Source organism: Phyllobates terribilis, unplaced genomic scaffold (genome assembly GCF_046119375.1).
Source record: "Phyllobates terribilis strain yellow unplaced genomic scaffold, ASM4611937v1 Scaffold_157__1_contigs__length_4398786, whole genome shotgun sequence".
Lineage (NCBI taxonomy): Eukaryota > Metazoa > Chordata > Amphibia > Anura > Dendrobatidae > Phyllobates > Phyllobates terribilis.
Genome location: NW_027362917.1, coordinates 3,064,713 through 3,078,323, shown reverse-complemented (window position 1 = coordinate 3,078,323; position 13,611 = coordinate 3,064,713). Strand labels below are relative to the sequence as shown.

At 48.4% G+C, this 13,611-nt stretch overlaps 1 protein-coding gene across 1 annotated transcript in view; it reads left to right on the top strand.

Annotated features, from left to right (window-relative positions):
- Positions 1-11,648, top strand: part of LOC141207017 (PIH1 domain-containing protein 1-like) — a 41,957-nt gene extending 30,309 nt beyond the window's left edge. Inside the window, exons 2-9 of the mRNA XM_073664369.1 lie at positions 4,201-4,367; positions 4,541-4,607; positions 4,832-5,017; positions 5,353-5,414; positions 5,496-5,577; positions 10,464-10,563; positions 11,085-11,132; positions 11,534-11,648. Coding sequence (XP_073520470.1) covers positions 4,981-5,017; positions 5,353-5,414; positions 5,496-5,577; positions 10,464-10,563; positions 11,085-11,132; positions 11,534-11,648 — 444 coding nt within the window. The 5' untranslated portion in view covers positions 4,201-4,367; positions 4,541-4,607; positions 4,832-4,980. The remainder of the gene's footprint in view (positions 1-4,200; positions 4,368-4,540; positions 4,608-4,831; positions 5,018-5,352; positions 5,415-5,495; positions 5,578-10,463; positions 10,564-11,084; positions 11,133-11,533) is intronic.
- Positions 11,649-13,611: the final 1,963 nt, after the last annotated feature.

The window sequence follows — 13,611 nt, the reverse complement described above, 5'->3', positions numbered from 1 at the left end:
AGCCTCCCGCTGTGCATAGATGGCGCCGTGCGGCCTCCCGCTGTGTATAGATGGCATTGTGCGGCCCCGTGTTGTGTATAGATGGCATCGTGCGGCCTCTCGCTGTGTATAGATGGCGCCGTGCAGCCTCCCGCTGTGTGTAGGTGGCGCCATGCGGCCTCCCCTGTGTATAGGTGGCATTGTGCAGCTCCGTGCTGTGTATAGATGGCATCGTGCGGCCTCCCGCTGTGTATAGATGGCGCCGTGCGGCCTCATGCTGTCTCTGGGGGGGGGGCGCTGTGCGGCCTCCCGCTGTGTATAGATGGCGCCATGCGGCCTTCTGCTGTCTCTGGAGGGAGCGCCGTGCGGACTCCTGCTGTGTATAGATGGCGCCGTGCAGCCTCCCGCTGTGCATAGATGGCGCCATGCGGCCTCCCGCTGTGTATAGATGGCATTGTGCGGCCCCGTGCTGTGTATAGATGGCATCGTGCGGCCTCCCGCTGTGTATAGATGGCGCCGTGCAGCCTCCCGCTGTGTATAGGTGGCACCGTGCGGCCTCTCGCTGTGTATAGGTGGCGCCGTGCGGCCTCCCGCTGTGTATAGGTGGCATTGTGCAGCCCCATGCTGTGTATAGATGGCATCGTGCGGCCTCCCGCTGTGTATAGATGGCGCCGTGCGGCCTCCTGCTGTCTCTGGGGAGGTTGCCGTGCGGCCTCCCGCTGTGTATAGATGACGCCGTGAAGCCTCCCACTGTGTATAGGTGGCGCCGTGCGGCCTCCCGCTGTGTATAGGTGGCGCCGTGCGGCCTCCCACTATGTATAGATGGCGCCGTGCGGCCTCCCGCTGTGTATAGGTGGCACCGTGCGGCCTCCCGCTGTGTATAGGTGGCGCCGTGCGGCCTCCCGCTGTGTATAGGTGGCGCCGTGCGGCCTCCCGCTGTGTATAGGTGGCGCCGTGCGTCCTCCTGCTGAGTATAGATGGCGACGTGCGGCCTCCTGCTGTCTCTGAGGTCGGGGGCGCCGTGCGACCTCCCGCTGTGTATAGATGGCGCCGTGCGGCCTCCTGCTGAGTATAGATAGTGCCGTGCGGCCAACTGCTGTCTCTGGGGGGGGGCGCCATGCGGCCTCCCGCTGTGTATAGGTGGCACCGTGTGGCCTCCTGCTGAGTATAGATGGCATCGTGTGGCCCCCTGTTGTGTATAGGTGGCGCCGTGCGGCCTCCCGCTGTGTATAGGTGGCGCCGTGCGGCCTCCTGCTGAGTATAGATGGCGTCGTGCGGCCCCCTGCCGTGTATAGGTGGCGACGTGCGGCCTCCCGCTGTGTATAGATGGCGTCGCACGGCCTCCTGCTGTCTCTGGGGTGGGCGCCGTGCGGCCTCCCGCTGCATATAGATGGCGCCGTGCGGTCTCCTGCTGTCTCTGGGGGGGCACCGTGCGGCCTCCCGCTGTGTATAGATGGTGCCGTGCGGCCTCCCACTGTGTATAGCTGGCGCCGTGCGGCCTCCCGCTGTGTATAGGTGGCATTGTGCAGCCCCGTGCTGTGTATAGATGGCATCGTGCGGCCTCCCGCTGTGTATAGATGGCGCCGTGCGGCCTCCTGCTGTCTCTGGGGGAGGCGCTGTGCGGCCTCTCGCTGTGTATAAATGGCACCGTGCAGCCTCCCGCTGTGCATAGATGGCGCCGTGCGGCCTCCCGCTGTGCATAGATGGCATTGTGCGGCCCCGTGCTGTGTATAGATGGCATCGTGCGGCCTCCCGCTGTGTATAGGTGGCGCCGTGTGGCCTCCCGCTGTGTATAGGTGGCGCCGTGCGGCCTCTCGCTGTGTATAGGTGGCGCCGTGCGGCCTCCCGCTGTGTATACGTGGTGCCGTGCGGCCTCCCGCTGTGTATAGGTGGCGCCGTGGGGTCTCCCGCTGTGTATAGGTGGCACCATGGGGCCTCCCGCTGTGTATAGGTGGCGCCGTGCGGCTTCCCGCTGTGTATAGGTGGCGCCGTGCGGCCTCCCGCTGTGTATAGATGGCTACGTGCGGCCTCCCGCTGTGTATAGATGGTTTCGTGTGCTCAGTATTGAGTCATACAATTAATGTAAGGCTATGTGCCCACGATGCAGAAATGCTCCGGATTTTTTTTGAGCGTTTCTGCTTCTCCCTGGCAGAAAAAACGCATGTGGATTGTACATGCGGATTGTACATGCGTTTTTCCTGCCAGGGACTTGCTGATGTGAAGCGTTCTACTTGCATTTCCGCATGCGGGTTGACAAGCGATTTTAGCATCACTTGGAAAGTGCTTGACAACTTGGTCACACTATATAAATCCATGCAACCGGCATGGATTTATATAGAGTGACCGTAAAAGAATGGTAAAAAATAAATATATAATTACCTTCTGATGGCCTGCCGACGTCAGCGGTCGCATGACCCATCACATGACTTAATGACGTCACGGCAGGTCCTTTTCAGACCATCGCGAGCTGCCGGCAAGCCAGGACGCATCGGATAAAGACACCGGGGGCCATCAGAAGGTAAGTATAATATTTTTTATTTTATTCTTTTTTTACAGGTTCTATGGTACCCGGGTCCGGAGGAGAGTCTCCTCTTCTCCAAACCCGGGTACCATCCGCACATTGAAACTCATGGAATCTGCATGTACAGATGCAGTGATGCGGATTCCATGTGTTCCAATGCAAGTCAATGGATGCGAAAGCGCCGCGCTTCCGCAAAATAATTGTTAGTGCTGCGTTAGTGCTTGCGTTCATTGGGGAACATGGCAAACCTTCTACCAAGCGTTTTTAAGTGTTTCTGCAGCAGAATTGCCGCTACCCCTGGCCCCCTCACACCACCCACACAGCCCCCTGGATGCCCCTCACACCACCCCCCTTTATGCCAGCACAGCATTTATTCACATGGTCAGTTCTCCCCGCCTCAGTCCTCACAGCACAACGCAGAACACGAGCTCCTCATCACCAGTCCTCCTGTCCCGGCACAATGTGCGCACTGCTGCAGCTGCAGGTGGAATAGTGTCCACTGGACTGAGAAGGCCCCGCCCCTTCCGGTGACATCATGATTCCATGAAATCACTCCTCCCCCTCAAGACATCAACTCCAATCTAGACGCTCCCCTGTTGCTGAGGCGCGGTGACGCTGTAGCTGGGTGGTTGCAGTCAGAGTAGTGGTGTTTGGCGTCTGTACTACAGGTAAGAAGATGGGAATGTGCCAAGGTGATTACTACATTCAGGACAATAAGTAGCTAGCTGTAGGTGTGCAGAATCCCACTCCCATTATTGTCAGGGTCTCGCACCCCCTCATGTCGTCGGCTGTCAGGCTCCCGCACCCCCTCGTGTCGTCAGCTGTCAGGCTCCCGCACCCCCTCGTGTCGTGGGCTGTCGGGCTCGCGCGCCCCCCCTCGTGTCGTGGGCTGTCGGGCTCCCCCACCCCCCCTGTGTCGTGGGCTGTCGGGCTCCCGCGCCCCCCCCTCGTGTCGTGGGCTGTCGGGCTCCCGCGCCCCCCCCTCGTGTCGTGGGCTGTCGGGCTCCCGCGCCCCCCCCTCGTGTCGTGGGCTGTCGGGCTCCCTCACCCCCTCGTGTCGTGGGCTGTCGGGCTCCCGCACCCCCTCGTGTCGTGGGCTGTCGGGCTCCCGCGCCCCCCCTCGTGTTGTGGGCTGTCGGGCTCCCGCGCCCCCCCCTCGTGACGTGGGCTGTCGTGCTCCCGCGCCCCCCCCTCGTGTCGTGGGCTGTCGGGCTCCCGCGCCCCCCCTCGTGTCGTGGGCTGTCGGGCTCCCGCCCCCCCCCCTCGTGTCGTGGGCTGTCGGGCTCCCGCGCCCCCCCTCGTGTCGTGGGCTGTCGGGCTCCCGCGCCCCCCTCATGTCGTGGGCTGTCGGGCTCCCGCGCCCCCCCCCTCGTGTCGTGGGCTGTCGGGCTCCCGCGCCTCCCCCTCGTGTCGTGGGCTGTCGGGCTCCTGCGCCCCCCCCTCGTGTCGTGGGCCGTCGGGCTCCCGCGCCTCCCCCTCGTGTCGTGGGTCGTCGGGCTCCCGCGCCCCCCCCTCGTGTCGTGGGCCATCGGGCTCCCGCGCCCCCCCCTCGTGTCGTGGGCTGTCGGGCTCCCGCGCCCCCCCCTCGTGTCGTGGGCCGTCGGGCTCCCGCACCCCCTCGTGTCGTGGGCCGTCGGGCTCCCGCACTCTCCCCTTGTCGTTGTCTGTGGAGAAGATTAATACATATTTTCATTTTTCAGGTTTTCTCTTATAAAACAAGAACCCTGAGCTTCTGTCTTTGACCGAAAAAATGGCGTCTGACAAGTCGCTGCTGTCTGCAGAAATGAACACAAACATGGAGGAAGCGCTGTATGAACAAATGCTGATGAAGGTACGAAGATGAATTGGAGAGGCCAGCAATCACCGGGTGAATGTCTCCTCCGTCAGCCGCTGGGGGCGCGGCAGTCTCCAACATTTACCTAATGTGTATTGTTGGCTTTAGACCCCTCACAATTGTACTATTTTGGTGCAGGAAAAATCTGTTTGCAGAACCATCCTGTTCATGTTACTCACTGATTCTCACTTATTGCCTCATTTCAGGCCAAACAGGAGATACAGAGCAGAATACCGAACTTACCAGAAAGCAGACAGATCAGACCCCAGCCGAGTGAGATGGGCGTCCTCTGATTATTATCCAGATTACTTTGTGCATATTATGTGACAGATACCACAGTGGGGCAGTGGGATCTTAATGACTGCAACGGTCACATGATGCAACCAACGTGGGGGGTCACATCGTTTTTTCTTATACAGTTGGTTACATGTAAATGCTGCTTGGCTTTTGCCGATTTTATTGTGTTTTTGTTCACTTTTTGTTTTTATTTCTGGTAGGTTTCTGCATTAAAACTCGCACATCCAAAAATACCAAAATCTTTATTAACATCTGCAAGTCGAACCAGATCTCAGCGCCCCCGGACCTGACGGAGCAGGAGTTAGTCAGCATCCTGGAATCTGATGATCCCTCCGGCTATCGAGTCCCCATGAGCCTTGGAGAGCCCCACGTTGAAGTTGATAATAGTACGTTTTTTTTTAATACAGCAAGTCTCTTTTTAAAGGGGTAGTCCAGAGATATCCTTAAAGGGGATAAAATAGCAAGTATTACAACTTACTAATCCTCAATGATCAAAGGTGCCGTCTCCACAGGTTCTGGTAGGTCCACTTCCAGTCTGCGGAATAAAGTTTGTTGTTGTCTTTTGAACTTTTTTGGTTTAGATTTGGGACTTAAAGGGATTGCCCACTACTTGGATTCCCCTTTAAGAACTTATGCTAATTATTCATAGCAGCCCAACTAAGGTCAATGGATTGATTCAGCATCGCAAAGTATCAAAGTCCTGGTGCACTTTGTCCTACAGGTGGAGGCGGCTGCACGGCGTACGACATAGTGATTAATGGCACCTTCTTTGAGAAAATTAAGGTAACTGCAATTGCTTATTCCGACATACGAGCTGTCTGCTCTCCTTTGTGTCAGCTCCTTACTTTGTATTTTTTTTATTAGAATAATGAGCTTCTCAGGGAATTTTTTATCACCGTGGCCATGGAGGGACTAGAGAACAAGTACGAAATGGAGCTGTCAAGAGGTAACGACCGCATCACTGATATTTTCCTTGATTTTTCCAACACAAGGACTTGTTCTTTCGTGGAGCAAGTTTACCATATAATATATTGAACATTTTTATGTACTAACCTGTTGTATGGCACTGTATCAAATGCCTTTGAAAAGTCCAGATAGACGAAAACCACTAAGTTTCCCTGGTCCAACCTAGAACTTACCTCCCCATAGAATCTTTTCAGATTAGTTTGCAGGACAGATCCCTCATAATCATATGTTTAGGTTATTCTTATTGAGGAGCTCCAGGTTAGTATCTCTTAGAAAACCCTCAAAGATGTTGCCCACAGTACAAGTTAAACTTACCTGCCTATAAATTCCAGGCTCAGATATTATCCCGTTCTTGAATATTGGTACCACATTTGCTATGTGGGTGTAACACTGGTGGATATGGACCCACTGCCCCACGGGAGGGTTGTGACTAGGTGTCTACTGGGTCTCCACTAGAACCTTTGGTGGTGAGGATAGACTGGGCCGCCAGTAGACACCAGGTACAACTTCAGTGCAGTCCCCGGGACTGCAGCAGCATTCCGGAGGTACCAGGGTACCAGACACAGGAGAGCGAAGACAAGGACTAGGTCAGACAGTCTGAGATCGGGGCAGGAAGCACAGGTTCAGGATAGAGAAAAATGGCAAGGGGGACAGGGGTTTTTGAGACCAGAAAACTCCTTTAACGCTTGCAACCTCTGTTGCTTGACTGCAACTCAAACAGTCAAATCAGTCAGTAAGAATTTAGGGCACTTCCATGGCGATATTTTGCATCAGTATTTGTTAGCAGACGCCAGGAGTGGATCCAAAACAGAAGAGGTGAAAGTGTTTCAGTTACTATTTTTCACTGTGTTTGTTCCCCTCTGGTCTTCAGCTTACAAATACTGCTGTAAATTAGTGCCCAAAATACTCACTGTGTGAATGAGGTGAGGAAGCTGCTTGTAGTACTGTAATAGAAGTCCTTATTCTGAGGATGAGTGCTGTAATTCTTGTCTTCTCTGCTCCATCAAACTCCCCAGAGCAGGGGCAACCCCTGGGGCAAAACTGCTGGCGGCAGATGTCCAGACGTATGACTCAGTGATGTGTGATGGACCCCGACTCCCAAACAAAATGAATCAGACACATACAAAATAAATACACAAATCATTGCAATTAGGTGTCAAACATTCTCAACTTTATTTAAATTTACATGACACCGAAAATGGCACAACCCTCGACTCACGAAGAGTCACCCTCCAGCGCTCAGGAGAGGAAAACCCCCTGTGGAGGAAACCTCTAGGGAACCATGGCTCGAGGGCTGCCCTTCCCTTGGGCTTAGAGAGTTAGTGCCGATATATGACGGAGTTTTAGAATTTGTACATATTTACAGAGAACGACATAACAAATATAGACTATTAATGTGATAGCTGCGATATCTGTCACCACATTTATTGCTGGAACGAATTTAGTTGATCTGATTTCCCAGGTGGATCTACCACTTCTCCCTTACAGATCCAGCTCCGTCTCTCAAGAAGTTGGGCACTTGGTTACAGGGGTTGCTCATTATGGATAACCCCTAATAGGATGAGTATCCCCCCCCCCTCCCAATTTATCACCCATTAAAGTCAAGGATCCATCCATGAACTCCCAAAGAAGAGCAGCTCTTTGTACATAGTAACAGAAGGGGATCCTGTTTTGGGGACCCCCCCTCTGTTACCTTCCCATGCCCCCGGGGTGTCTAAGAAGAAAACCCCTTTCCCTGCTAGAACCTCCAAATTACACCAACGTTGGCACATTACGTGGGGTGGTCAAGCTCAAGGTCCTCAGGCGCATCATCAGTAATGGCGTTGATCATGGCAGTGCGGCATTCTTTTATGGAATCTTCTTTATGACACTTGTTTATGCCCTCACAATAGTTGTCATGGTTACTACAAGGGCTATTACTGATGCAGGGTCCAAGTATTAACCCTTTCATCATTGGTAATTCACTTTCATTATGGAGGCAAATAATTGTACTTGATACCAAGCAGGAGTCTTATCATTACGGCTTCCCTTAGGCACCATAAGAAATACAGATTATAGAACATACGTACAAGTGTTTCAGGAGTGTTTTGCACTTTTTAGATCCATAGATTGGGCTTATAACTAGCACTTTACAAAGCAGAAAATTAAGAGGAAATTACTTGTAAAATAATATTATAAGGAATTGCATTTCAAGCATTTTCCTAATGTGCATTCTGCATACTTGCATAGTTACATAGGTTGAAAAAGTTTGAACTTTAATGTCCTAGGTCTATCTCCAAAGTTATACATTTTCTATTACTAGATTATTTATAACCCACAATGTCATGTTTTGTTAAAAAAGTATCCAGCCCTTCTATAAATGCTGTTATACTATCTGCCATTACTATATCTTGTGGTTGGCATTCCACAGTCTGACTGCTCTAACTGTAAAGAATCCTTTCCTATTAAGTTGCCAGAATCGCTTCTCCTCCGCTTCTTATGAATGTTCCTGGTGCTTTGTAAGGTCCTGGAAAGTGATAAGTCATGTGCCAGTACTATGCATTGACCACATATGTATTTATACATATAAATGTATATTTATGAAGGAGATGATAATTACCCTTCATAGAGGTGTTACGATCATTCATAAATTGCTTTCATAGGTTTGATCTCCAGGATTAGGAGAGATTTGGGGTGTAAACGTAATAAACAATGAGTAAAACATCAAAGCAAACGAAAAAGGGTTTGTGACCCAAACAGGTAGGTGAGACCGGCTAGCCCCATATTATACGAGGTCACAACCAGGTTTCGCCTGAGGAGGGCAGCACTAATGAGTCCTCAGGAGCGCATAACCCTGAAATATGCAGCGATTCTACACTACCCATTATAAAAGGGTTTAATATGCTACTTACTACCATATTTTAATTAAGATACAAGGCATACTTGTAAGGAGAGATGAAAAAGGTGATGGGGGACAACATATAAATATACTGAGGAACTCTATACACTAGTGGCCAAAATTGAGGCAACACCCCCAAGATTTATGAATTTTTAGCATTTTGCCAATACCAATACAAATTTCATGAATGTTTTTGATTTCACAGTAAAGTTTTTAAGTAGAAATAAAATCTCATATAGAAACACAATATTAGCAGGAAATTTGTTCATTTGTCAACAAATTGGACACTATTGTCACTCAGATGACTGTTGGAGAAAAGCCATTGATTTGTCCTATTTTCATATCTAACACTAAATGTTATTACTCAGTTGGACAGCCCTCGGCCTTGATGACTGCCTGGCATCTACTTGGCATGCTATCTACCAGTTTGTGTAAATCAGATGGTGTGATGATATGAAGCCATGATTTGATGATGGCTGCAATGAGTTCCTGCTTGTGTGAAGCCCGCTGTTTTGACACCGCTCTTTTGAGCCGAGCCCAGAGATTCTCAATAGGATTGAGATCGGGGCTGTTTCCTGGCCAATTCAATAGCTGGACATTTTTGTCCTTGAACCAAGAGAGACATTTTTTAGCTGTATGGCATGGGGCTCCATCTTAAAATATACGGTGTCCCTTCACCAAATACATCATGTGCCGAAGGAATGAGTTTAGGCTGAAGGACTTCCTTGATGTACTTTTCAGCATTAACTGTTCCTTCAATTACCTGCAGCCGACCACCTGCATCTCTGGACACGCAGCCCCCTACCATAACACTCAGAGGAGGCTTCATGGTGGGGACTGTACCCTCTGGCAACCAGTCCTCTCCAGGTCGTCGTCGAACGTAGCAGACACCGTCGCTGCCAAAGATGGATATGCGTGTCTCATCGCTCCATATAACATTTCTCCATTGTTCAATGGTCCATTTACAATGTTCTTTGGCCCCTGCAGACGTTTCTGACACTGTGAGGCATTCAAAAATGGCTTTTTACCTGGTATTCTGGCTCTTAACCCCGCGTTTACCAGTCGTCGTCGAACCGTCCGATCAGACACTGTCACTCCGGTGTTAACAAGCTCCTTGTTGATGTTAACAGCCGTTTATAACCTGTTATTTAGGGCGATTCTAACAATTCTTCTATCAGTCTGAGGAGTTGTAGCCTTCTTCCTTTCTCTACCTGGTTTATTCTTTATCGAACCAGTCTCTTGAAACCGCTTACACACTTTGAGAACGAAAACATGTAATTGCTTACCTTCTGATGACAAACTGGCTTTAAAATATAAAAACCGCATTTTAATCGCACAATATCTGTCTTACAACCCACACCCAGGTCACTATAAACCAACATAGAATACATATGGCAGAAGAGGGCGTGTGTACAAGTAAGTAGGTCAGTGAAATCCTCCATTAAATATTGGTGATGGTGAAAAAGTGAAGGTGTTGCCTCAATTTTGGCCACTGGTGTATAACACAAAATATAAACAAAAAAGAAAGGGAAGAACATTTCTGCACAAAAAAACTGTCGCTCGGCAGGAAAATCCCCTTGATATTGCGTTTTTTGAGATTTTTTTTTTCCCGTTCTTTAGAAACGCTGCAAAAATACTGAAAGAATAGACATGAAACTGCTTCAAATCTGCAAGGATTCACTTTTCCTGGTACTATCAAACATAGCGTTTTTGGGAACTTGGAGCTCTATATTACAAATATGTCCGTCCCCCCAGTTGAAAGAAATTAACATTTTCCTGGAGGGAAGTTTATATTTTACATTATGTCAGTTTTTGTCTATCGATGATAAAGTGCAGTTTGCAGCAATTTTTATTGTGACATATACCCAAATCATTCACGAAAATATTTCACATTCAACGTGCGTCGGGCGGGCCTGCGTCCTCTCACATGCCAGGGCTGAGTTTCAGTTCCAGTCTGACCCTGTTAATCATCTATGGTTTCCCTTCAGAGTGGAAAATGCTGAAAAATCGGAAGTTCCTGGGATCCATTTTTGAACAGAATATCAGAACCAAATCAAAACCGATGATTCAGGAAATGGACATAATGGGGTAAGTCCCAACTCTAAGGTACAAGTCTATGGCATACAGTCTGTAAAAGACGACAGAGTAGGCTGCTGTTGAGCATCGGCGGCTTCTTCTCTGATGTTCCTCGCTCATCCATGTCTTATAATACCACATTTCCCCTAGGGACACAAAGTATGACGAGCGCCACTCCTTCTGGTGATAGGTTATACCCAACAGATGGGGCAGCGCCACTCCTCGTGGTGATGGGTTATACCCAACAGATGGGGGAGCGCCACTCCTCGTGGTGATGGGTTATACCCAACAGATGGGGGAGCACCACTCCTCGTGGTGATGGGTTATACCCAACAGATGGGGGAGTGCCACTCCTCGTGGTGATGGGTTATACCCAACAGATGGGGAGCCCCACTCCTCGTGGTGATGGGTTATACTCAACAGATGGGGGAAGTTGCAGAATGGCTTGTTATGGTGCAAGAACAATGTGGACATTGTTTTTTTTTTGTTGTTTTAACTATTATGTCTTTATGTTCTTTATTTTTTTCCTACAGACCCTCCCAGCTAACTCCAAGCAAGTCCGTGATCTCAGAAGTTGAAAGGTTTGGGTTACTTTGAGGTTTAATGCATGCATTTACTTTTTTTAGAATCCCATCTTACGAAAAATATAGGATATCCAACTTCTTGGACTCCAAAAATAAGGGGGCTGCAGCCTGGAAGTAACCCCGCTGCCCTTTTTAAAGAATATGCTGGTGTGGGGCAGCTACCCAGATTTTCACTGTGCAGGAGAACTGCAGCTAAGCCCATTCACTTTGCTGGATCTATGCTGTCGTTCCGCTGCACAGTGGAGGCCATGATGCCAATGTGCAGGGAATGACCGTGAAAGGGGCTGTTCCTCATTACCAGCATCAGTGCCCCTTTATTATATTAGAGATTGACCCCAACAGATCATAAATTGATGGTGTACCCTTGCAATATACTGCTGCCTTCCTTTTTTTATCAGTTCACCCGTGAAACCAGATTACATGATTGTGGCGGAACCTCCTGTAGGACACCCAAGTTTTCTGGTGGCTGAAGTCTCTTTACCTAAAGTGGTGAGAGCCTTAGATGTGGTTTAGGATTGTGACCTTTTTGTATTTCATGTGATTTCCAATAGTCTTCCTTTATTAAAAGTCTATGCCAACCTCGTGCTACCGGTCCTCCTCTGCCAACTTTTATCATCACAGCTTTGATGTGTCCACAGTAGCCAATTGCTGGCAGCTGTGACACATTTGCTGGATGATGATGATATAATTTTTTTTTCATACCATGATGGGTTATTTGCAAGCTGTTGGAATGAGAAAGAAGATCTCTGTAAACGACTGTCAGCAGAGAACGACTGTTCAAACCAAGCACAGACGCCCAGTGCTTCACGGCGGGACCAGTCATTTATATAAGCCTCCCCCCCTGCTTGTTTCCCCTCCATCTCCACCATCACCTCTTCTTTGACAGTTCTGGCTTCATAGATCCAGACAGGAGATAGAGGGAAAACAAGCTGCTGGGAAGATGTATATATTATTATTTAATTATATAGTGTCATTGATTCCATGGTGCTAGTGCATATAAATGATGTTATAATGATGATATAAATGATGAAAGAGGTTTGTTGCAATAGTGTAGAACACGCCGCTCTTTATTTTTTCTATATTAATGCGACATTTGGAGGAATCGCACAGAAAATGCTTTAAATGTATTTATTTTTTAATTTCATTTTTCTCATGTCCATGATTCACATTGCGTTAAATGAGGCATAATGAAGATGAAGAATGTTTCAGTTAATGTAGCCTTCATCAGACAGGATAATGTAGCTTAAGGGGACCCACTTGGTTAAATATAGGGGTCAGTTCTGGTCTTCCCAAAAAGCAGATGAAGTAGTCACCACACGGGAATCTGGTGATTACTGGGTTTGCTTTTGGGGACCCCAGATTTCTTCATATAACCGAGTGGGCCTTCTGACTAATGAAGGCTACGTTATCTGAAATTCTGGTACCATTCATTATGCCTCACTTAAAGGGGTTGTCTGGCACTTTAATATTAATGACCTATCCTAAGGATATTCCATTAGTATTAAAGTGGTGGACAACCCCTATTAATGCCGTGTGAATCCTAAAAAATATTTTTCAGCATTTTCTGTGAGCAGTTCCTCCACGTGTCAGATTTAATGTAGGAGACGTGTGGAGCTACACAGTAACTTCTAGTTGGCCACGTATCAAGATAAAAGTTTAGATTTTTGTGCACTTGTTGGTTACAACTTTCTTTCCCGTACAGAAGCATTCAGCGACATAAGCGTTGTTACCACGCTGGTCTTCTCTTTACAGTCTTCTGCTAGATCTCTTGTGTTGGACTTGGATGAAGACAGAATAGTCAGACGTCCCGATTTGTATCATCTAGACGTCTTCATTCCTTACAATATCATCCAAGAACAAAGTGGAGCTCAGTTCAACAAGGACAGTAAGGTGAGACAATTAAGCAAAGCTGGACATGTCTTATAGCCCATTCTGAAATCTCCTTCTTAAAGAGGTTCTCTGAGAAAATGTATATAATAAAATTTTAAAAAATGTATACATTTATTTAGCAAAAATAAATTCTTTTAATTGGTGGATAATTCTATGTGAATACTTTTATTCCCAAAAATGGCAAAAGTATTCTCGGAGTGATACCTTTATTGGCTAACCAGAAAAAAATATATATGCAAGCTTTCAGAGCACAGAGGCTCCTTCTTCAGGCAATATTACAAATGAATTCTTAACATTTGTAATCCTGCCTGAAGAAGGAACCTGTGTGCTCTGTAAGTTTGCATATATATATATATTTTTCTGGTTAGCCAATAAAGGTATCACTCCGAGAATACTTTTGCCATTTTTGGGCATAAAATTATTTCCATCAAATTTTCTGGCTAACACGGTACCACAATATAAATTTGTACTGTACATCACAATTAGGGGATGATAATTGCATATGGACATAATGGCCAACGATGTCAGCAGCCATCCATCCTAGATGGGTGAAGGTAAACTGTTTGAGACGGACATCTCTGACCTA